General features: G+C 34.5%; 2 protein-coding genes across 10 annotated transcripts in view; both read right to left on the reverse strand.

Annotated features, from left to right (window-relative positions):
* Positions 1 to 5,570: 5,570 nt before the first annotated feature.
* Positions 5,571 to 12,749, reverse strand: LOC131158268 (ras-related protein RIC1). Of its 5 annotated transcripts, none has more exons than XM_058113011.1 (9): positions 12,699 to 12,749; positions 12,417 to 12,510; positions 9,198 to 9,270; positions 8,138 to 8,185; positions 7,995 to 8,042; positions 7,842 to 7,913; positions 7,595 to 7,750; positions 7,333 to 7,436; positions 5,571 to 5,970 (listed from the first exon to the last, which is right to left on the reverse strand). In XM_058113011.1, exons 2-9 carry the CDS (start codon positions 12,428 to 12,430, stop codon positions 5,874 to 5,876), a joined length of 612 nt encoding a protein of 203 aa, XP_057968994.1. In that variant the 5' UTR covers positions 12,431 to 12,510; positions 12,699 to 12,749; the 3' UTR covers positions 5,571 to 5,873. The 5 variants fall into 5 exon arrangements, with proteins under 5 accessions (XP_057968994.1, XP_057968993.1, XP_057968995.1 ...); XM_058113010.1 differs by having other exon boundaries at positions 12,417 to 12,506; positions 12,699 to 12,742; XM_058113012.1 differs by having other exon boundaries at positions 12,417 to 12,506; positions 12,641 to 12,732.
* A 1,925-nt stretch (positions 12,750 to 14,674) lies between these two features.
* The window catches only part of LOC131157992 (uncharacterized), a 39,787-nt gene continuing 29,344 nt past the window's right edge, over positions 14,675 to 25,117 (reverse strand). For 3 of the 5 annotated variants that reach the window (XM_058112505.1, XM_058112502.1, XM_058112503.1), the window contains 3 exons: positions 20,588 to 20,884; positions 20,371 to 20,493; positions 14,675 to 15,341 (listed from right to left, as the gene is read on the reverse strand). In XM_058112505.1, the coding sequence (XP_057968488.1) occupies positions 14,958 to 15,341; positions 20,371 to 20,493; positions 20,588 to 20,884 (804 nt within the window). In that variant the 3' untranslated portion in view covers positions 14,675 to 14,957. The remainder of the gene's footprint in view (positions 15,342 to 20,370; positions 20,494 to 20,587; positions 20,885 to 25,117) is intronic. The other 2 variants (XM_058112504.1, XM_058112506.1) reach the window with 1 other exon arrangement.

The raw sequence follows: 25,117 nt of genomic DNA on the forward strand, positions 1-25,117 counted from the left end.
TCCAGAATAGTCATATTCATCCTTTCGGCTAATCCATTCTGTTGAGGAGTATCCCTAACAGTCCTATGTCTAGCAATGCTCTTAACTTTACAAAATTTAGAAAATTCATTTGACAAGTATTCCAATCCATTGTCCGTTCTCAGTGTTTAATTTTTCTGCCAACTTGAGTTTCAACTAAAGTTTTCCATTCTTTAAATTTTTCAAAAGTATCACTTTTATCTTTTAGAATATAAACTCATACTTTCCTAGAAAAGTCATCTATAATTGAAAATACCTAGAACGACCATGAGAACTAACCGTAGCAAGCCCCCACAAGTCTGAATGTATGTAATCAAGAGTATGTTTTGTGCTGTGAGTGGACTTCTTAAAGCTAACCCTAGTAGACTTACCCAAGACACACTCCTCACAGAATGACAATTCCTCAAGTTTCCTATCCCCAAGCAGCCCCTATTTCTCTAGCTCCTTTAGGCCCTGTTGGCTAACATGTCCTAGCCTCTTATGCCACAAGGAAACCTGATTTTCTACCCTGTGATTGATAGGTGAAGCCTCACCAATCATTGTCTTTCCTACCAAGGTGTACAACCCATTCTTTAGAACCCCTTTCATCACTACCAGTGAACCTCTACATACTCTCAGGCTACCTCCTTTAGACTTAAACGTGCACCCTGTCTTATCTAAGCTACCAAGAGAAATCAAGTTTCTCATCAGCTCAGGTATGTACCTCACATCTCTTAGCACTCTTTCAATCCTATCATGCATTAGAAGCCTCACTGTCCCAATACCATGTATTTTACATGATTTATTGTTTCCTGGGACAACAAGACCTCCTTCTAAGCATGTAAAGGAATCAAACCAGTTTTTCAATGGACTCATATGGAAGGAACATCCTAAATATAATATTCATTCTTTTCCCGAATCTTTCTCAGAGACGTTCAACACTTCTGCACTATCATACCCATCTAAAACTACGGCTGCCTTACCCTTTGATTCAGAGGTGGTGGCATTGACAACCTTTTTCCTTTCAGGGCAATCCCTCTTAAAATGTCCTTCCTTGTGACAAGCAAAACACTTTAGTGCTTCGCTTCTAGACTTTGATCTAGACCTCTTGCCTTTTCCTTTCTTGTCCCTCTTTGCAGACCTACCTCTCACATTTAGCCCTTCCCGTGACCCTGTTTTAGACTCAAACTTAGTATGCAATTCCCTAGAGTGCAAAACTGCTTGCACATCTTCTAAAGTTGGCCTCTCTCTCCCATACATCATAGTTTCTTTAAGATTATCATATGTGGAATCAAGAGAACTCAATAAAAGAATTGTCTTGTCTTCTTCATCCGTACTAATATCAATATTAGTAAGATCCAAAAGAATTTTATTAAATTCATCTAAATGTTCATCAATAGATGTTCTAGGAGTCATTCTAAAGGTATAGAGTCTAGTCTTCTTATGGAGTCTGTATGCTAGGAATTTTGTCATGTACAAACTTTCTAGTTTTGACCAAACTCCAGTTGTCGTATCCTTATTGGCAACTTCCCTAAGCACTTTGTCTCCTAAGGACAAGATAATGGCACTATGTGCCTTTTGGAGGATTTCAGGCTTCACTTTGTCAGTGGAGGGTAAACTTAGTTTCCTCTCTTGTGAAGTGGAGGCTTTTCTCCAAGAAGAGCCTCCTCAAGCCCCTGCTGTACCAAGATGCCACGCATCTTAATCCTCCATAAACCAAAGTTATTTTTTTTGGTAAATTTTTTTATTTCAAACTTAGTGGTCCCCATCACATAGTCAGACTCTAATACCACTTGTTGTGTGAATAACCTAATTGCTTATTCTAATTTACAGTTTTTAATCAATTATAAATCTTTTTGGTAGTGATCATGAACCACAATACAAATTTGATTTTATTTCTGCAGCAATCACAACCACACCTAAACTAAAACCTACTTATTTCAATGTGTGCGTGTATGCCAAGTCTGATCAAGAAAATGTTTATTCACCAATCAACATTTAGCAAAACCACAATAATTTCAACAAAATATAGACATGCAAAAATCAAAAAAACCACAAGAACGCATTTTCATGGTTCGACCCAAAATTTGGCCTACATCCACGGCAGGAACTCATCTTTGGAGATGCTTTATTAAAGATGGTGGAAATAAATATATGTACACAGATTTACCTCTATGGCTTATCGATCTCCTCCAAAAATCAACTAAAGAACGACCCAAGAAAACCCCTCTTCGCACCTGCAAAGAGCCCTAGGCTTCTTCCTATCTTCCTCCCTGATTTTCCTGAAAGAAACTCTCCCAAAACCTAGATCTGTGTTCCCTATCTCAGCTTACCTAGGCGCAAACTAGCGCTGGCCACAAGGAACCCCACCTGCTGAAGAGACCATCTCTCTTGCGGCTGCTAAAGAAACCCCTCTCTCTCATGCGGCTGAAGGCTCTCTCTCGGGTTGCTGCTCTAGCTCTCGCAGGTGAAGGCAAGTCTCCTCTGGAAAAGAAAGTCTCGGCTGAATCCCCTCTCCTGCTGTTTTCAATTTACAATTTAATTAAGAGCAAATTACATCAATGCCCCGAATGAAAATGTACAGTAGTCGTTGGATCTCTAATCAAATGGACGGCCCAGATTCATGCTTGACACTCCAACACAATCCATGCCAGTTTAGGGTGTAAGAATATGTCTGTCTCACATGAAAGATAAGTGCACCATATGATAAGGAAAATGAAATTACTTATGATAAGAGAAATGAAAGGTCGTATCTAAAATTCTATGGATTAACTAATGTAAGATATAATAGTTGGAAGTTGAAGAGTTTCCTATGAATCAATTTATAGCTATTGTTATGGAGAGTAATAGAATAGATTAAAAGTAAAGCATATAGGAATTGTCCTCTCTCTACCTTAACTCTCTGTTCATCAGTCATATTTTCATAAATCTGGTGGAGTACGGAAAGAGATCAGGGTGAAGCGAGTGAAACGATTTTTACGGTTTCTACGAGCATTCTTCTTGATTGACATACACCATGAACGATTCCAGTATGTGACTTTAAGGTAACATATATGTGAAGATCATGATAATTTAAAGATCACGTGTTTATAGTAAATAATAGCATATAATTATTTATATAAAATTAAGCATTCAGCATGCTGAACACTATATACAGTCTGAACTTGTAAATTGGATTTTAAGAGGTTGATTGAACCCTAAGACATTGAAATTTTAAATTGTTTGGTAAACATTTGAATGTGTTTATAAAAACCAAAAAAAAATAATAATAATAAATTACAGACAACATAAACCTGAATGAAGTTCTGATTTTGTTCCAATTTTAAAATGTGGATCTCCTATATACCAAGTAAACAGACAGAAAAAGGTTTTCTTAATTCTATAATTTCTACAATTAGATCTAACAACTCTTAACTGGATTCCGGTCAAACTTTATTGTTCCTTAAGTGACTGTTCCTCTTCTTCTTCTTTTCCCGATTCATTTTGTTGAAAAAGATTAATACTTAAAAACATACAATGGGTTTACAGAAATTGTTCGTCCCTTGAATTTACTAAAATCGCCTCTAATGCTTGTGAGATTTGGACACTTCGGTCTGCAGACCAAACCAGAAATGATGAATTGAGAACAGATCCACATCAAGGGGATAGGAATTAGGAATGGATGAAGTGGCTTGGGCCAACAGCACTGCATGCTCATCTCTCAACTGGGCTAGTGGGCAAATGTCTCTAGAGCTCAAAGAAGGAATAGGGACTGCTAATGACATTAAAGCATTGCAAACCGAAAGAAGAAGTAATTAAGGGACATTAAGAGGACATTCAATGCAGACAAAAATCCCTAGCATGGTTTTAAATCACAATAGTGAGTAGCGTAACGTAACGGTGATAGGTGTAGCGGGTAACAAGAAACGGGTATAACGAACGTGAAGTTTTTTTTAAGCATACACAACCATGTGCATATTGCATGTTAGTGTATTTGCATTTTTTAACTTTTGACTCTTCTTAAAAAGGGTTCAGATTTTGGATTCTTTAGTTCAACTAAGTTGTTTGGTAAGGTCAAGAAATTTACGATCGTTTTAAACCACAATTGAATGAAAAATTACATGTTTGTTTTTATTTATACTTTCTCATTATTCTTCTGCATGATAAATTCTTGTGTGATAAATAAATTAATAAAACAAAATAAATTATACACTCCATCAATCTATCAGACACTTAAGACATACGACGATTATGCAAATAATACAAATATACAATAACTAGAAAAGAAAGTTGAAGTCGAAAAATATAGAACATAGATATCAAATTGCTAATTTTATCAAAATAAAATATTTTCCCAATTAATGCATCTCTTGTGTGTAATTTTAAAAAAATAGTAAAATTTTTTATCATTCTCATTCTCATCATAACCTTCACATAATAGCAACAATCCAAAACAGCTACTACTGTCGTGATTGTGATTCTTCTTCCCACTGATTTTGCAGTGTATAACAATATCAGGAATTCAAAAAATCGTTACATAACGACATCACATAACAGTGGCGGACTTATTTAAAACCATTTCCTTAGAGCCCTCACTGACAGCACCTCAATTACAGCCATTGTACCCATTTACAGACTGCTGTGGGCGGGAAGAGACGGCACAGTTCTCGCATGGGGAGAAGAGAAGAGAGGGGAGGGGAGGGTGTTGAAAGAGTTGGGAGATTTTATGTAATTCCCAATCCCCACGGACGTTTGATTGAATCAACAAGAGGGCATATGCTACTTCAGTTAAAGAGTAGGTTTCAATCAGGTTTATTCTAGTAAGAACAAAATTGAGGATAATTTAATTTTTCTACCTGTGCTTTACTTGCTAAATTATAAGGAATACCTCAATAAACAGGTGACACTGTTTTCGTCAGCACTGGATGAATCCCAAGGGCTTGTCCAGAAAGCCGTTTCAGGTCATTCAAAGAACACATTAGCTATAGACCTTTAAAGAGTGTTTACTAGAGACCACCGCCCTCTTAATCCGTGAACTTGCTGTGGTCAAGAAAATAAGCAGGCCACCTGTTCATAAGTTTATTGGAAGAGGATATGGTGAACTTGCCGTGGTTCTTTTCTTTCCTCTGCCCGAACCCTTCACTCTTCCTCATACACGAGGCTTCAGAAAAAAAAAATTCACTTCACTCTTTCCAGTTTGAATGATGCATTATTTTTCATAGGTATTTTTCTACTTCTAATTTTTAAATTAAAAAAAAAAAAATGGAAGTTTTAAATGTCCTATATTATTTCAAAACAGGTTTTAACAGACTCATACCAAAATAAAATTTTCAAATGATGGATAAACTAATAAATTAAGAAATCTTTAATTAGTGCAATTTTCTCTTTTCTTCCGCTATCCTAATTAATGTAAGCCATAAACCAATTTCTAGGTAAGCAAAGCATGATGCAGGGCCTTCTTGCGCATGACAAAGCACGTGTACTTTTGACATTTTATTGCCAGTTTTTGATATCAAAATACAGTGCCATACCACACCCGTCCCACACTGGATGCCCAAAAAATAAAGCACCGAGTGCACATTCTCATGATTCAGTGAGCACAAACAAGAAAAACTTGATTAACAATTGAAGGAAAATCACATATCAATCCAGACTAGACAATAAAAACATGAAATGTAAATCCAACGTCCAACCAGAGCTTGAGAGTCTGTACCCAACGCAACGCACTAAATATGTGTGGTGCTAGGTCTTTCTGCTTCGTTTATATATATACACACAATAAAATGTATGACCCATTTGACCTACCCAGTTCGCCACCTACCTTTCCGCAATCTTCCAGCCTCGGAGATGAATTCCCATCAGAGCAAAATGCAGAATCCACTTTGGGGGAAACCAAATCAGGATGAGCAGCAACTAGTCTTTTGAGCCACTGGCTGCCCCCGCATTTGCACAGTTGCAGGCCTATTTGGATTTAGTGCAGGTTGGCTTGCCATTCTACAACCCAAATAAAGTATGTTCAGAAATTGACAAAAAAGAAAAGTGGTTACATTATGGCCTGCTCTATAAAACATTAGCAATGATACTCCAAAAAAGCCCATTGATGAGAATTCAGTCCACAACAGCAGATGGGCAGGGACAGACATCTTTTTCAACAATTAAATGAAATTTTATAGTAAATTGGAAATTTCAATGAGCAGACCCTTCATGTTTGATCAGATTATTGCTTAGATGACATCCATTAACATACTGCACCTTTTGATTCCAAATGGAGTATTGGCCTAATGAAAATGCAGCCAAAACTAACAAACCTGTAATCAATAAAATTTAGCGATCGTAGAAGTTTCAGTTAAAAAAAAAAAAAAAAACCCTATTCCTAATACCTACTTACTGCTTACACAATTATTGCTAACATGGTAGGTGGAGCGCAACATTATCAATCTGCTTTGTGGTGGTGTTATAAAAGCACCACCTCCACCACATTACCTACTCCACTGCTATTAGGATCCCTACCACCATTACCCTGATATCATATCTGCTGTTACTGCAGCAAAAAGCATCCAACAATCACATCACACTGGCACCACACAGCTGACTCATACAGAAGATTCCCTACGAAGTTCACATGCTCGTGGACCCTGCCAATCTAGACATGCCAACTAGCCAAATAGTGGACATTACTCGCATAAGACTCCATCTTGGTGGTCAAACCAACTCATAAACAACGGTGATACCATCTGGGTTAAGGTCAAGCTACACAAGCCAAAGATCATTACCCATCCCTTTTCTGGACCAAACCCAATTGAAAACAAAATTTCAGCTGTCCTCAACTTAAATAGCCCTCCAACAATCACATCACACTGGCACCACACAGCTGACTCATACAGAAGATTCCTCTACGAAGTTCATATGCTCGGGAGCCCTGTCAATCTAGACATGCCAACTAGCCTAATAGTGCACATTACTCGCATAAGACTCCATCTTGGTAGTCAAACCAACTCACAATCAATGGTGATACCATCTGGGTTAAGGTCAAGCTACACAAGCCAAACATTCATTACGCCGTCCCTTTTCAGGACCAAACCCAATTGAAAACAAAATTTTCAGCTGCCCTCAAACTTAAATAGCACTGCTCACACTTATGACGAGTTGCCATGTTGATAAAACAAACAAATCAAGGAAAGAAGGGCTAGCACCATCTCGAACAAAGTCCACACTCTTAACCCCAACAAAAAAAACATATACTAGGTAACCTAATCAATTCCAAGTCTAACATCATCCACCAATGTAAAAAATCATTATAGCATATCTAAATTAAAAAAGAACCATATGCTTCACCAAATGAAGACTATATCTCACCGGTTCTTTATCTCGGCTGCCATTGTCATAAATGCCTCCTCGACATTAGTAGAGCTTTTGGCACTTGTTTCCAAGAAAGGAATCCCAATCTCATCTGCAAATGCCTATAGAGATGAAACAACAATAGGTATCATAAACAAGCTAATATCAGGAACAGCACAACTCAGATTTTGACCAAATGAAAAAAATTCAAAGTCAATTAAAACAAAAGGAATAGTCTATAGAATGAGCAGAAATGAGCATAATCGACAGTTGCTAGTACCTTTGCAGTTTCATACGAAACAACTTTATTAGCAGTCAAGTCACATTTGTTTCCAACCAAAAGCTTATTTACATTTTCACTAGCATATCGGTCAATTTCATTCAGCCATTGCTTGACATTGTTGAAGCTTTCTTGGTCTGTCACATCATACACAACCTAGCCAATACAGCAATGAAATTCCCAATAATACTTGCAAGATCCAAGCAAAAAACATACACATACAAACAAAAAAGGGGAATGAACTCACAATAATCCCATGTGCACCACGGTAATAACTGCTTGTAATAGTCCGGAAACGTTCTTGCCCAGCAGTATCCCACTACTCAGACAGAAAACACTTCAATATTGGGGGTAAATGACATGGAACATATCTCAAAACAAGACTAGCTAAATCACTTACAATTTGGAGTTTAATAGTCTTCCCATCCTGCTCAACTGTACGAATTTTCTATAGACATACAAAAACAAAAACAAAATATGAGAAAGCTGCAGCAGAGACAGCACACTAAAATCTAGTTACATTGGACCATGAATTCTACTCACAAAATCAACACCAATTGTACTGATGTAGCTTTCCACATAAGAATCATCCTGCATTCATATCACAAGCATAAACAAAGAAATTCAAAGCACAGTTTAAAAATAAACCAAGAATTTCAGCTTTGAATTTTTATGTAGTTCTTATGTCATCAGACACAACAAATGAATTCATCAATATTTTTAGCTTTAGATTTCAATGTTATAGCATAGAAAATAATTGGACATGTACACGGCAGGAAACAAATAATAGACAAACTGCCATGCTTGAATATTTGCTCTTTCAGAAATACACTGCCTTAGCTTGAAAAGCCATCCCAAATAACAATTAATATTGGAACCAACCAGGCATCAACCAAGAGAAAAATAACAACAAATTGGATTTTATAAGAATTGTATCATAACCGCAACAATCAAGTACAGGAAATAAATTAAAAATAGAGGTGCATTCACATATGACCAGCATTTTAAAAAATAAATTAAAAGAAAATATGATGAGAGTATATCATCAATTGAGTAATAAATGCTAACATTTAGACAGAATATGGTATTTTTGTACACATGGAAATTCTAATAGTTGGCAAAATAGCGAAATAAGATGGCTGTCCACATAAGAGCAGCAATCCCTTTGTCAAGAAAAAATCTTTGTACAGATCTCTAAAGAAATAGGTACAGATAAAACGAGCAAACTTTATTTCTTTATTTCCGAAAGGACACTGCCAAAACAATAACAAACATCTACCTTCTCATTTTCTCAACTTTTTATTGCTATGAATTTTCTGTGTCTACCCTCATTATTTGGTTTATTATTGTTTCCTTTGTCAAAATATCTTCTAGCTACCTATCCATCCCTCCCCATGCCACATTGATTTTGATGTTATGCAGAAATGAAAGCAGAGAAGTAAAACAAATTAAAGTCAATATCTCCAACACCCCCCCCCCCCCCCCCCCCTTTTTTTCTCCTTGAGAGAGAACAAGCAAGATATGAAATTATTAATTTTTTTAGACAAAGAAGTAGGCATACAAACTTGGGAACAAAAGAAAGATTAGAAAAGAATATTTTTACCGCAAATCTCAAGAGAAGGCATGACTTCCCAACACCTGAATCTCCAATAAGCAAAAGCTTGAAAAGATAATCACTGCAAAACAGAAAATGATAACTCAGCCACAAAAGTTACACATGAAGAAAATACAATATACATAATGTTTTTGGATAAAAAAATTGAACTAAACAAGAAAATATCTCGGGGATGTTTCCAAGTGATTAGATTCTAGTGCACGACCACAAAACTCTGAAGCTTTGAAACCAAATATCAGATAAGTAGATACTAGATAGATGGATGGATAGATGTGTGTGTGTTTGCATGTGTGTGTGTGTGTGTGTGTGTGTGTGTGTGTGAAAGAGAGAGAGAGAGAGAGAGAGAGAGATAGAGAGAGAGAGAGCATGTATATTTTCATTTATAGGCAAAAAGAGAAACTTTCACACGAACTTCAAGTGCAGAAGATAATCATTCTTTAGATTCTAGCATGCTATGGCAAAAACAAGGTATGTTCAGTATTACTATCAAAAAGACAATTCTAAAATCTAAAAACAGAGTGAAAACAAATAATTGGCAACTTGTTTGGATGTGTTCATAAAATTGAAAACAAAAATTAAAAACCTGTTTGGTTGTCTATCATTTTTTTTCCTATATAATAAGGATCATGCAACATTAAAAAAAAAAAAATCCACCAATATAGAGCCTCATTATTTCATATTTTCAAAAACCAGAACAGTGAGAGTAGCCATTAAAGCCAGCAACCACACCATGGTCACCAGTCACCAGTCATCAGCAGCGATCTCTTCCTGTTCACCCTTTTCTTTTTCCTCTTCTTCTTTTTCTAAATGCACAAATGTCATAAATCAACCATCCTTCTTCTTAGAAAGTACATGGAGACACAAACCAGAAGTCCAGCAACAGTGGTCAGTCACCAGGTCAAAACCCAACCACTGGTCACACTTTAACAGGTTCCAAAGCTGTTAACAAAACCCTGACTGCAGCCAATTCTTGGCATCACCACCAGGGGCCACATGGGAAAGTGCAAAGAGTATAATTTGGCAAGAATCTTCATATTGGGTGAGTTAGAAAGGTTTAAAAATGGGCATTCCCATCAAGATCAGTCACAATTCATGCGGATTCTCTAAAAAACACTAATTTGAAGCAATTTATATCAAGGATTTCCCTGGACCCAGGCCCTCAAAAAAACAAAGTGAATCCTTCATTCACAATATGTTTTTTTTTTTTTAATGAAGACTCCAGATCCATTCTATGGAGCATATTTTCACAAATACTTCATTCTCATTAGCCAAGAGACCTATGACTTTTTCCCTCCTAAATTATCCCCATGAGCACATACTGCATGGTCAACTGTGGAGAACTGTCACTAGCTTTAGCCCCAAAGGCTAGTAAGCCATCAATCAAAAAGGGGAAAGGTGATCTATCATGTAATCGTTATTCTGAAAATGATAAATCAGCACCCATCTAGATTCAATGCAAAGATCAAAGCTCTTGGAAATTAAACCAAAAAGTTAAAAAATAATCACTCAGCTTAAGTCATATAGAAATTTACAAGGATTTATTTACAAACAAAAGGCTTAAACTGAAACAACTAGCAAGGTAATTGGTGAAGAAATTGGGGAAACAAAACAACTTTTGGAAATAGATAACAGTGAATGTACACGACATCCTTGGATTTAAGCAGAACGTATTATTAGTGTGAGAATATCACCATGCAATTTACAAGTATCCACTGCCATGATGGGTCTAGTGATCTCTAACACCATTGTAGCTCCACCGATAACAAAGAGAGACACATAGTATCTTTTTCCTTGTTTCCTTCCCTTACATGGTGAATGGAGGAGGGAGGCTATTTTTGTCCAGTATACATACAAATCATGTCTCCAAGTTCCAACTGCAAACATGTCCCATTCAATCATAGAGCATGTGAGAAAAAAGGGAAGGGCATGTTTTGGCTTCACCGTAAACTTGAGTTCCTAGTTCTTAGGAAAATCGCTTTTTGTTCAAAGAACAGCTAAGCACAAAGAACATGCATCCAAATAGTCATCATAAGAAGATGGGTAGACACTGCAGAGAATTCCTCTGCAATTATAATTTTTATCCCAAGAATTTATTACAGCAAGTGAGAGTGAGAAATGGAAAATCTCCAGAAGTATGACAAAAGATTAACACCCTCAATGGAGAAGAAGGGCAAATAATAATAATAATAATAATAATAATTATTATTATTATTATTATTAATCTTCCAGCCAAACCCCAACTACTTGGGATTAAGCTAAGTAGAGTTGAGATGCATGTTATCTCATAAAGGCACAGAAGAATTGATGGTGAACCTTGAAAATGCAATAATTCTATTAAAACATGCAAACCTGCAAAAAGATTCCTCTTGCTTATTAATTTCTATGCCGGCAATCAAGGTATGGACGTGAGGAAAACAGATCTTTCAATAGAAAATTGGTATACAAGCTTAGCTGTTTCTGTAACAATCAGATACACTGATTTGAAATGCAAAAGACTAAATCATACAACAAGTAATTTCTTGACAAAATACCGCGATGAGCAGACATCAACGTCTTCAGGTAATGTGACTAGCGTTGAGAAGTATCTTATCCAATGTGGGCACAGAAGAATCAATGATAAATTGTGATTTGAAAAAAAAATCATATTGATTACTAATTTCTATAATTCTATGACCGCAAATAAAGTATGCACACCTTAAAACAGAATAAAACTTATCATTCCATGGAAACTTGGTATAGGAGCCCAGCTATTTCTGAAACAATCAGAAACACTAACTTGAAATGCAGAAGACCTAATCATACTACAAAAATTCGTAGTGATGTGCAGACATCAACATCCTCGGATGATATGACCAGAGTTGAGAAGTATTTTATCCGAAACGGGCACAGAAGAATTGATGGCAAACCGGGTTTTAAATATATATATATATATATCCTCTTGATGACTAATTTATATGCCAGCAATCGAAGCATGCACGTCTAAAACAGGGAAGAAAAAAAGAACAGATTATTCCATAGAATTTTGGCATAGGAGTTCAGCTGTTTCTGTGGCAATCAGTTGAAATGCAGAAGCCCTAATCATACAACAAACATTTCGGAACAAAACATAGAAACAGGCAGACATCAACACCCTTAGACCCTGATCAACACTCTTCATATATAATAATTTAGACAGAAAAAGAGAGCGAAAGACAAGAGTGACGTTACTATTCAGGATTCATGGTAGAAAATGGAGGTCTGTGCTGCGATTGGTGAGTACTGCGCGCGATTGCTCGATCGATCGGAGTGGGAGAAACCCTAGCTAACGTTCCCGTAGAAATGGGGGGAGGAAATGAAAGAAAGAAACGAAAAGAAAGAATGACGGAATGAATGAATGAATAATAAATATAAATATAAATATAAATATAAAGAAGGAAGGAGAGGAAGATTGCTTGGAAGGGAGAGAAGAGCGCTTCGTTGCAATGCCGATTTGTCCAATTGCCAGCTTACCATCACACGGCCCCCTCAGCTATCAACATTGACCGCCGCGTCAAGGTGATGAAATATGATATTGCCAGGGTAAAGATGTAATTTGGGTCCCACTTCTTTGACCGCTTTCTCTTCTATGTTTCTTATTTTATTTTATTTTTAAAAAAATAAAAATTGTATTTTTTATAAATAATTTATTAAAAAGCTTTAATCCCTAGTTGAAAAAAAAAAAAAAAAAAAGATAAAAAGGACACTAATATTCTCTTAAATTTGATAAAATCAACATGCTTATCTCAACTTAAAATTCAAAATTTTCATAAACCTCGTTTAAGATTTCAAGAATTAAGTTTTCGTCTTCCTAAAAAATAGCCAAGAGATGAATCATTAAATTTAAAGCTTAATTCAACTTTTATCTTTTAAAGTCTTTAAATCTGCCGCAAAATAATGTCAAAGCAAAACACAATCACGGTCCAAATATGATAAGTGCTCTTGCCACTATTTCATATGGGTCTTTGTCACCTTAACCTCAAAACACTGCAATACTTGAACAAACAAGGCTGGCTTGTAGCATTAAGTATTTAAGTGCATCTAATACGATAGGAATGTCAAAATTTGAGTTGTATGATAATTTGGTAAGGGGTGAGTTTTCTATTATGTAAAAATAACTTTCTCCCTTATTTTAATAAGAGTAAGATCTAGCAACATTCCCTTATTTTTTTTTTAAAAAAAAATAACACCTTAGTCCTTCAATTTTTGAAAACTATCACAAAATCCCCTAAAATTTAATTTAATTAACAAAATAAACCTTCCATTAGTTGATTATTATTCAACTACTAAATTTAGTGAAAAAAATTAAATTTTACCCATTCACTAAATTTTCATAAGATAAATTAAGAAAATGGCATTAATTTAAGAAATTAAGTTGGAAAAGTAGATCAATTAATTACTATTTTGAAAATTAAACATATAAGTGAATTGAACATTTAACAACTAAGTCAGGTCAATCAATTAATATAAGCATAACAACATAATTAAATTATTATTTGAAAAAAATTATGAAAAATAAATAAATAAATAAATAATGCAAATAATTTAGAAAAAATAATTAACTAATTATATTGTTACAAAATATTTTCTATATATATTTTATGAAAATTAAATGACTAAATATACAAAACATAGTTTTTAAAAATTGATTTCAATTAAACGGTTGATCGATTTGTGGCATGTTTTTTGGGTTTGATTGAATACCATATTTAAAACATAATAACTTGAATAAAATTAGAAAAAGTCAAGTGAATTGTCTCAAACCATAGCAAATCAATTAACATAAATTTAATATTTTTTTATCCATTTAGCATTCATATTTTGTATACAGAAAAACTAACATCTCATTTTATAATTTTAATTTATAAAGAATGAATTTTAAAATTTTATTTATTTTTTTAATACTATATTTTATTAGTTACTTGAAATTTATTTTATGATATGTTTAGTCATTAAATTTTTATGAAAATTGCATCTAATAAACATTTTTAGAATTATAATTACTAGGAAATTTAAGATGTATTAGTAATTTTTATTTTTCATATTTTTTTTAAAAAATATTAAAATAATAATATATATCTTTATTATTATTTGAACACTCCCAAAAAAAATATGAAAAATAAAAATATATATTTTTATTATTATTTGAACACTCCCAAATTGCATTCTCGCTCAAACCATGGATGTTGACCAAACTAAAAGAAAATAGGTGGATATTTTAAAGCAATTATGATTTACAATAATTTATATTCAACTTTTTTTTAATCTTATTAAATGTAGTAAGTATTCACATCCCGTAAATGGATTGAATATGTAATAAAAACCCAAACAAATTAACAAAACACTACACTTACATCACAATTATTTACTCGGTATTTTGGGCATATTGGATTGTGTACAATACAATTATATAAAATAAATGGGCAGGTAAAAATGTAATGTTCCAGTGATAAACATATAAGTACTTTAAATTAATAAAACATCCACAGAATTAAAATCATGTATTAAATTGAAATTTTTTTCTTACACAAATCAAAGAAAGATGCATGATGATTTGAGGATCCATCAATTAACAGCAACCATGGCCCCCTCATCCTTCAAGTAGATGAGCAAAACCAACAGTACAGCATGAATCTTGACATTGAATGAGTTGAATCCCCGACTAAAGGATACTAACTACAAAATTTTGGCCCGCCTTCCTGCAGAACAGCAACAAGAATGCAGCTACAAACCTCACATGAGGACTCCTTCCACATTATTGAGTGCCTTTTTCGCAACTCTGAATTTTTCAGTGATGGCTTTGTTGGTGCCCACGACATACCGATTGATGAAAAACTCTAAGCCACTTCTAAAATCTTCGAGCTCGGGAATTACAGCTACACGCGTGAATATGTTCCAGACAAGCTTCTCCGGATACTCAAAAAGGGCTTCAAAGAGCAAACGGAAATGCATGATCCTCTTCGGGGTAAGCAACCCAGTGTCACTCAGTTCAACAGTCTTCAGGACAGAAAGGGACAGGGTGAAGGAGGAGAGCATCTCTGCAACAAATCTTGATAGGTGCATCAATCTAATTAGAGGCATCGACTCCAGTTCTTTGAAATGATCCCAAAGGCAATACTGCAAAATTGTAACAGAAAAAAAGTTCGGTGAAAAGAGAGAATTCGATGCATATCTTGGATCATGAAAGATTAATCCAGAAATTAGATTAAACAATATCTTTGCACATATATATGACATGGATTAGCAAACGGACCCAGCAACTTCGAGTTCCTTGGTTGATAGTACGAAAATTACATGCTTCTTCTCTCATTCCATAATTGGGTTCAATCACTAGGAATCTAATTCAGTGGAAAATAGAATGAGGCTCTCACCCAGTTTCTGCCACAATACTGTACCATGGACAGTCAATAAATGGAAAATGCCAAGCTATGTTAATGTCATTCCAACAATTTTCCTTCACTCAAGAGACACATACAACAATCTGTAGACCTGTTTACAATCTCAAAATATATTTGAAGTTCTGAACATTTTTTGTAGGCCTGCGCTATGCAAAGGATGGTAACTCATCCACCATTTGAACTGAGAACTCCCAATGGAGGTCCACTGCCCAAACAGCTGTCCTCTATCCAACAGTTTTGAAGATACCTGTAGCACAACTTGGCACATTCTAATGCAATTTAGACACAACAATGCTGTATAATTTTCCTTTTTTAAATGATCTTCTATTTTATTCATGAAAATGCTATAATTACAAATAAAGTATCACAACAACCTAGTTATTTTGAAGCATATAATTAAGGTGCAATAGAAGATATGATAAAACCAAGCTTCTATAGAAGAAAAGGGAGAGGTGTGTATACAATATATAGAACTCTACTTTTATATATATAGCATCATATAATTGGTTAAGAAATTGCGATTCCTACACCACTCCATTACTTTGTGTGAAATGCAAAATTAACCAATTCAATGTTTCAACAAATCAAGTTTGAACTCCATTATATTTTTAGCTAAAGCCATTTGGTGGACAACTATTAGAGGGCTAATATAGATTGAAAACTTGCATGCATTCAATCACCTTGAAAATTGGGATGAATGATCGAGGATGATATATAAGTAAATTTAATGGCCAATTTCAGCATGTTTTACAGTTGCAATCGGATCATGCACGTGTGAGCAATATTTCTGCATCCATTCATATAGTCTACTTTTCAAAGATTTCTAGTGTTTTGTGCCAAACCATATTGTACTTGTATCCCATACCCTGTAATCATGATTCAAAGGGGACCAGCAAACTGTTAATTGAGATAGGTTGAGCAAGTGGAGGACACTAGGTTTACATGTAGACATGCTACCATGTATTTCAGCACATTTCTAGCCAATCCAATTTAAATCCCCAAGACCTAGAATATTTTATGAATAATTTTTTTTGAGAATCATGAACAAAACCATAAACTCAAAATCAAAGCCAAAAGAAAACACATGTACATAATACAAATTCTTGCTTTGAACAATAGGCCACATGGTGGTCATAATTTACACATGTTAGCTAGCAAAGATTCAATATCAATCACAATCACACAAAACCACCATTCAAAGAACCCAAATGGCAAATAGCAGGAATAGGCCCCATGCTGTAAAGAAGCTGAATTTGCCCCATAACAAAAACCATGGCTGTAATCAAAACATATCTTGCCCATCTTAAAGCTAAAGTGTACCTTTTAATAAGGGTGAGCTTAATTCAGAGAAACCCGAATTAACCGAAATAACCGATTGAAATTGGTCGGTTCGGTTCGGTTAAGAACACAGGATCGGTCGGTTCGGTTATGGTTTTACAAAGTTCGGTTAATCGGTTCGGTTGAGAGGAATGTTAATTCGTTTAACCGAAATAACCAATTTAATAATTAATTAAAATTTAAATATAAATTAGTATACATTGATTTGTTAATATGTTAACTAGTATATGTTAATTTGTTAATATGTTAAAAAATCCACAATTATATTATATTTTTATTAATTAATTTCAAATTAATTCGGTTAAATTTGGTTAACCGAATTACCCAAAAAGGTAACTCGGTCGAGTTCGGTTCGGTGAGGCCCCCCTATTCAGTCGGTTTGGTTAACAGTTCTCATTAACCGAAAAATTTGGTTAATTCAGTTAATTAATTGAATTTGGCCGAACCGACCGTTAGCTCACCCCTACCTTTTAATGGTGTGAACTAGCTAGCTGGCAGTCTCTGGGAATTGATACCATAGAACACAAAAAGTTATCAAGACAAAGCATGCCTAAAACATCCTGATGCAGAGTCTAAAATTCCAAATCCCAAAAGGGCAAAACATTATATATTAATGAGATGCTTGGTACATAGGAATTGAGAGGAATCATACATAATGGAATCAAATTTATTACTTGATCTCAATATGTTCATCATTCAAATTTTCATTCCATTCTACTCCATTTCAATCCTCAAACCAAACATAATGTAAGAGTCATTTGACCTTTTTAATCAATGCTGAATCTCAAGTTAAATTTGGCAAAAAAATTACAACCACGCTTTTCATATAAAGGAATGTATTAAGATCTCCAAAAATCTTGAACACCAACCTGTCCAAAATAATGTTTGCATCTTGGATCATGAAAATAAATTCAACTTAAAATGTTACAATCTTGGGGCATGATTTACTTCTTGAATTCAATTAATTATTTAATTTATTTTTAGAATGGCCAACAAGTAGTTTACAAATTATACTTTATTTTTTAGATCTATTTGTAATTTTCTCAATTTTTTATATTCTTAAAAATGTGTAATTTAGTGACATTTTTTATCTAAAAAAAAAAATCCCAAGAGGCTTGCGCTTCACCTCATAACTGTTATAATGTTTTGCCTTATGTCTTTGCCATTCAAAGCATTGATTTCTGCAGTTTCATCATATTAGAAACATTTCCATAAATTTGTTTAAACTCTAAAAATTTTCCTAGTGTTATTGTCAGTCTTGGGACTTTTTTTTGGCTGTCCAAATATCATCCATAGAAACATCCTATATGAAGTTGACTCCTGCTTCAAAAGCTCAAATTTGCCTACACATAACTTTACAGAACCTCACTCGAATCACACAATTTTTTGTTAGCTTAATTACCTAAGTCAAAATACTGTTCCATCAATTTCATGGTCATTTTGTAATGATTCAATTGACCAACAATCATGAATGCAACTTGATGAAGCTAGGCAAATATGCCTAGTGAGATCATTGAGGATGCTAAAAGAAATAGAAAAGGCTTTGTTTTTACACTAGTAGTTGAGAAAGCTTATGATAACCAGATAGTAATTTTTTGGATAAGCTTTGGGGTGAAAACAGAGACATTAAATTGGGGTTGATTTATAATCATATTCTATTTCTGGGATTTATTAATAGAGAACTTACCACCAGGTCTTCAATTTCCAGAGATCTGCAACAAGGGCATCCTCTGTCACCTTTTCTTTTTATTCTAGTGGTGGATGCCTCAAGTAGGATCATTGATAGTCATTGACAAGGGTTTAGCATAGAATCTTTCAGTAGGCAGGGATGATGAAGATTTGTCACTCAATGGGCTCCTCTCTTGTGTACTCCCTCCCTTTCTCAGTATCCGAATCTCTCGTAAACCGAAAGGGGATGGGAACTTTGACTATGAGGAATTGTTGGCTTAACCGATGTCTTATCCCCCCTACTGATTTTGGAAAAGAGATGGGGCACGAAAGAGAGACGGATTGCTATCTTCTACGTTTGCTGATCATACTTAGCCCCTGTTTGGAAGCACTTAGAAAAAGAGTGCTTATTGCACCTATCACTTAAAATAAGCAAGTTTACAAAAGAAAAAAGAAAAGAAAAGAAAAAGAAAAGAAAAGTGGTGTTTGGCTTGTACTACAAAAAACACTCATTGCAAAAAATGATTTTCCAGACTCACTTTTTTGAGAAATATTTAAGTGAATTTTGAGAAGCAATCTGAGGGAGCAACCTTGTTTTCTTGCTTTCCCCTCTTTTTCACCTTACCACAGTTCACAATGCACCTTTTCCCCTTTCTTGTTCCTTGATGGCAACTTTGTCTATGGATTTTCACTTCTACAAAAACTTATTCTTGGGGAGGTTAGGGTTACTCATTTTGTTAAGTGATTCTAGGATCTCGGTCTTGGGAAGTTCTAGGAGGTACAATCTGCTATAGCCTATAAGACATTGTTTGCCAATGTGCATGTGATATGCTTTTGTAGTGAGGAGCCTCCTTCTCATCCATTCTTGCATTGTTCAGCAGGTTGGATACTATGTAATAAGTTATTTGGACTTTTTAGTGAGTGTTGAGGATGCCCAAGCTCTTTGGAGACTTCTTTCAGAGGCTTTTGGGAGGTGTACGAATGCTAAAATATTGTGGTTGTGTGGTCTATATCGTGTTTTGCAATAAATGGTTGGAGAAACACTAGCATTTTTGCTGGTACAGAATTGTTTTCCTTTTCTATCTGCCTGGTAGTTTTAAGGGGATTTGCATCTTAAATTTTCAACAGGATTGGATGTCTTTGTTGGCTTGAGTTTCTTGTTGAATTCATTCTCTTTATTTTTATTCTCTTCTGTTCCCTACCATGCTATATCATCCTCACTATATTTTTACCATTCCCTCTTCTCTTAACTTAGCTTTTCCTATAAGAAAACAAAAAACCAAAACAAAAACTAAAAAAAAAAAAAAACGAAAAATAAAACAATAAAAAAAAAAAAAACAGAAAACTACATTATGTGGAAGTTGGAACAAGATGAGAATATGCGCAAGGTACATGAATCAAAAATTGAATTATTACTGAATCACAAAACAACTTAATAAAATGGTCATAGACACAATCCAGAAACATGATAAAAAATTGAACTTCTAAATTCTTCTTCTCCTTCTCTCTACTTTTTTCTTTCTTTATCAACTCAGTAAGAATATTCTCGTTTCAGTGATCTCAACCACAATTTCATTTCTGTACAAGTTCACAATACTTATGTGGAAAAGTTTAACATTCCAAATTATGTCGTAGATTGGTTCACATCAGGCATTATTTCTAACTAGCCTGCTTCCTGGATTATTCGTTTCATTCTGAAAAACGTCATCTTATGCAATTCCAAAATAGGACAAAAGAATTACCTGCAAAGTAAACTTGTGGTTTTTATCATGGTCACATAACTTCGAAGCCAGCACAGTGTAATACTTATTAAACATTTTTTCCTGTAAACTGCACTCCACAAGAACTCGTATTATCTCCCTATCCTGCAAACAGAAGCAAAAAGAAACTATTGCATAAAAGGAAAATATAACAGATAATAAAAATAATAATAAAGGAGTGAAATAAAGGGATGCTCACCTGCTTCCCAGGCAAATCCAACCTTAGCAGTTTCTCAAACGCATCAATGTAGTCCTCTCCGCTCATAATTATGCAAAATATTGCCCTTCTGGAATCTGTGTTCATCCTTTGAGAAGCAGCGAGCTGCAGCATTTTCTGGGCTTCAAGAGCCTCCTTGTCTATTGTGCTAGCAACCTCCTGAACAGTGTCTCTTGCAGAAGTCAAATCCCCAGACAACCACCATTGGCCCTTTTTGTTAGGATCAAGCAGCTTGCTCCACTTGACCCCTCGAATTGATATATCTTCAACCCTTAACTGCTAAAGTACAAGCATTTATAAGCATAAACTAACCAATTGGGAAAGGGGGGGGGGAGGAATTAATGTATTTAGCAGATGTCGTCATGTTGATTGTGGGGAAAAGAACCACGTCCTGTGATAATATTTTTTTTGTCTACAATTTGCAGAATTCACAATTATCAAGGTAACCAGTTAGTTGCATGTGATTCTTCACCATGTACTTAGCAGCAAAAGGTTATACTCCTTCCGACCACCACAACAACAACAAGCCTTAAGTCCCACTTGGAGGGGACAGCTAGATGAATACTTCTCTTCCAATTCACCTAATCCAAAGCATTTTCCTCCATTAGATTAAGGGCTATTAAATCCTTCCTTACTACTTCATTCCAAAAGTTATTTTAGGCCTACCCATACCATTTTTTCATGCCAGAAACTATAACTAATTCACTCCACCTCACAGGTGCTCTACTAGGCCTACATTACAAATGCCCAAACCATCTAAGTCGCCCCTCCCTTATCTTCTTTTCAACCAGTGCTATACCTAAATTATTGCATATATTTTCATTTCTTACTTTATTTTTTAATGTTAAATCATCACTCATCCACCTTAACATACGCATCTCAGCAACTTTCATTTTTTGTACATGTTGTTTCTTAGTTGCCCAACATTCTGAACCATAAAGCATAGCCGGCCTTATAGTCATCTTAGAAAATTTTCCTTTTAATTTTACAAGAATTTTACGATCACATCTAAATGCACTCATCCATTTTACTCAACCTGTCTTAATTCTATGTATTACATCTTCTTCAATTTCCCCTTCACCTTGCATAATAGATTCAAGATATCTAAATCTATCAGTGCTATTAATCTTTTCATTACCCAGTTTAATCTTGTCTCTATTACTACCCCTTACCTTGCTTAAATTACATTTCAAATATTTTGTCATATTCCTACTTATCCTAAACCCTTTAGACTCTAATGTGGCTCTCCAAAGTTCTAGTTTAGACTCCACTCCGCTCCTACTATCATCAATTAACACGACATCATCTACAAACGACATACATCAAGGGATCTCATTTTGGATATTCCTAGTAATTTCATCAATTACTAAAGTAAAAAGATAAGGATTTAAAGTAGAACCTTGATGTAGACTTATTTTGATTGGAAACCCTATAGAATCTCATCATACAGCCCTAAACGCTAGACACTACTCTATCATACATATTCTTAATGACCTCCGTATATCCACGAGGTACTCTACCATAAGCTTTCTCCAGATCAATAAAAACCATATGCAAGTCCTTCTTCTTTTCCAAAACTTTTCCATTAAACTTTTAAAAAGATAAATAGCTTCTATTGTTGATCTCTCAAGCATAAAACTATTTGTTTCTAATCTTATTCTATATTCAATAACTCTTTCCCATAATTTCATCGCATGACTCATAATCTTAATTCCCAATAGTTATTACAGTTTTGAATATCACATTTGTTTTTATACAAAGGTACTAACATACATTTCCTCCATTCCTCTGGCATTTTCTTGGTTTTTATAATAAAATAGAATAGATTAGTCAACCAAATAATTCCTTTATCCCCTAAACATTTCCAAACTTTAATTGGTATTTTATTCGGTCCTATAGATTTCCCACTTTTCATTTTTTTAATGCCATCTTAGCTTCAAGGGCTCTAATTTTGCAAATAAATCTCTTATTTTTAATCTACTCTTCATTTGTCACTTCCAATTCAATCTTTCATTTTGGTTTTTATTAAACAACTTATCAAAATATCTTCGTCACCTCTCTTTTATGTCTTCATCTCTAATTAAGACATTATCATTCTTGTCATTTATACAATTTACATCACCTAAATCTTTCCATTTTCTTTCTCTAGCTCTAGCCAGTCTATAGATGTCTTTTTCTCCTTCTTTCGTATCTAGTCTAGTATAGAAAGTGTCATAAGCTCTATGTCTAGCTTCATTTATAGTCTTTGCATTTTTCCTCACTTCTTTATATTTTTCAAGATTTTCTATATTTCTAAAATTTTACCATATTTTATATCAATTTCTTTTTGTCTTAATGGCTCTTTGGACTTCTTCATCCCACCACCAACTTCCTTTACTACCTAAGTATCTTCCTTTGAACTCACCTAAAACCTTTTTTGCTATCTGTACGACAGAATTTGTCATTTTATTCAAAACTGTATTTGCATCAATCTTATCCCCCACTATCCAATCACTCTTTGTTCATTTTATCTTTAAATTTCACTATGTTATCTCCCTTCAAATCCCACCATCTAGTTCTCTTGTGCTGATTTATGCTACTCCTCTTCCATTTTTTAATATGAACATCTAATACTAAGATTCTATGTCGTGTAGCTAAACTTTCACCTGGAATAACTTTACAATCCTTACAAGATAGACGGTCCCCATTATTAGTTAAGAAGAAATCTATTTGGCTTTTATTGTGCCCACTCTTGAAAGTTATTAAGTGTTCTTCTCTTTTTATAAAGCAAGTACTCAATATAACCAAATCGTAAGACATGGCAAAATCTAAGATTGTGTCACCGGCCTCATTTTTACCTCCATATCCATGACCTCCATGTATCCTCTCATATCCTATATGATCCTTGTGTCAGTCAGATACGATGCCATAATTAGTCTCTCCAATTATGGCATGATTTTATATTATTGCTGTAAATATTTTGTGATTAGTAGGCTGATTGTAGTTGATATTATGTAATTAATAGGCTGATTGTAATTTCTTTATTTAGTCTCCTAGATGGCTGTAATTATTGATTTTCAGTCTTGTAACTGACATTTCTATTTGCTATATAATATGAGAACCCTCACAAAGAGTGGTATTCAATCCAATTGACATGGTAGTAGGCTTATTGTAGTTGATATTATGTAATTAATAGGCTGATTGTAAGTAATTAATAATCTGATTGTAATTGCTTTATTTAGTCTCCTAGATGGCTGTAATTGCTGATTTTCAGCCTCGTAACTGACATTTCTATTTGCTGTATAATACAAGAACCCTCACAAAGAGTGGTATTCAATCCAATTAACACCTTGCTAATGTGACTATTCAAAACAACTCCTATGAATGTCTTTCCAGACATTGGTATCCCTTGTAAAATACTATCCATATCTTCCTAAAATTGTCTTTTCAGATTTTCTGCTAAGCCTATTTACGGAGTATACGCACTAATGACATTCACTATTTCCAGGCCTAAAACTATCCTGATTTTAATGATCCAATCCCCTATTTTTTTAACATCTACTACATTATCTTTAAAGTCTATCTACAATAATACACACCCTGTTTTTAAGTCTCTCTACCAGTGTACCCAAGTTTAAATCCTGATTTTTCAATTTCTCTAACTTTGTCTCCTACCCATTTTGTCTCTTGAAAGCAAATTAACGTGATTTTCCTTCTAAACAATATTTCCACTATTTCCATATTTTTTCCCGTAAGAGTCCCTATCTTCCAAGTTGCTAACCATATCTTAGTTTCTTATTCTAACTCATATTTTTTCCCGTAAGAGTCCCTATCTTCCAAGTTGCTAACCATATCTTAGTTTCTTATTCTAACTCTTTGTCTCCTACCCATTTTGTCTCTTGAAAGCAAATTAACGTGATTTTCCTTCTAAACAATATTTCCACTATTTCCATATTTTTTCCCGTAAGAGTCCCTATCTTCCAAGTTGCTAACCATATCTTAGTTTCTTATTCTAACTCATTAACCCTCTCCCTTTTATATTGACCCGGTCTATTCCCTTGATCTAGGTGAATTTGGTAAGAATTCATGACAATAAGATCTGACAAAGTTTTACATTGGGTTTCAGTTACCTAATGTAACCCTACTCCTTTATCTGGGCTTGAGATCGGTTGTGTACAAAGAATTTGTGTTACACAGGCGAAGCACACATTTGCGTTTTTTTTTTTTTACAAACTTATTTCACATATACAATTTTCTAAGTCACACCCTACAATTATCTAAGTTTTACTCCTTCCTACTGCAGCTGACAAATGACAATAGTCCCTCAACTAGACCATTTAAATAAACTTTTTGTCCTTCAGGATTCTCCTCTTGTTTCTTTTGACAACTACTACTATCATTTATTCTGATATATTTGGTCCATTGACATTCAAGCAGTTTCTAAAATGGTCCCTGAAATTGTCTTCCTTCTAATGCATTCAGGATTCTCCTCTTGTTTCTTTTGACAACTACTATAATTTATTCTGATAAATT

This window comes from Malania oleifera, chromosome 6 (genome assembly GCF_029873635.1).
Source record: "Malania oleifera isolate guangnan ecotype guangnan chromosome 6, ASM2987363v1, whole genome shotgun sequence".
NCBI lineage: Eukaryota > Viridiplantae > Streptophyta > Magnoliopsida > Santalales > Ximeniaceae > Malania > Malania oleifera.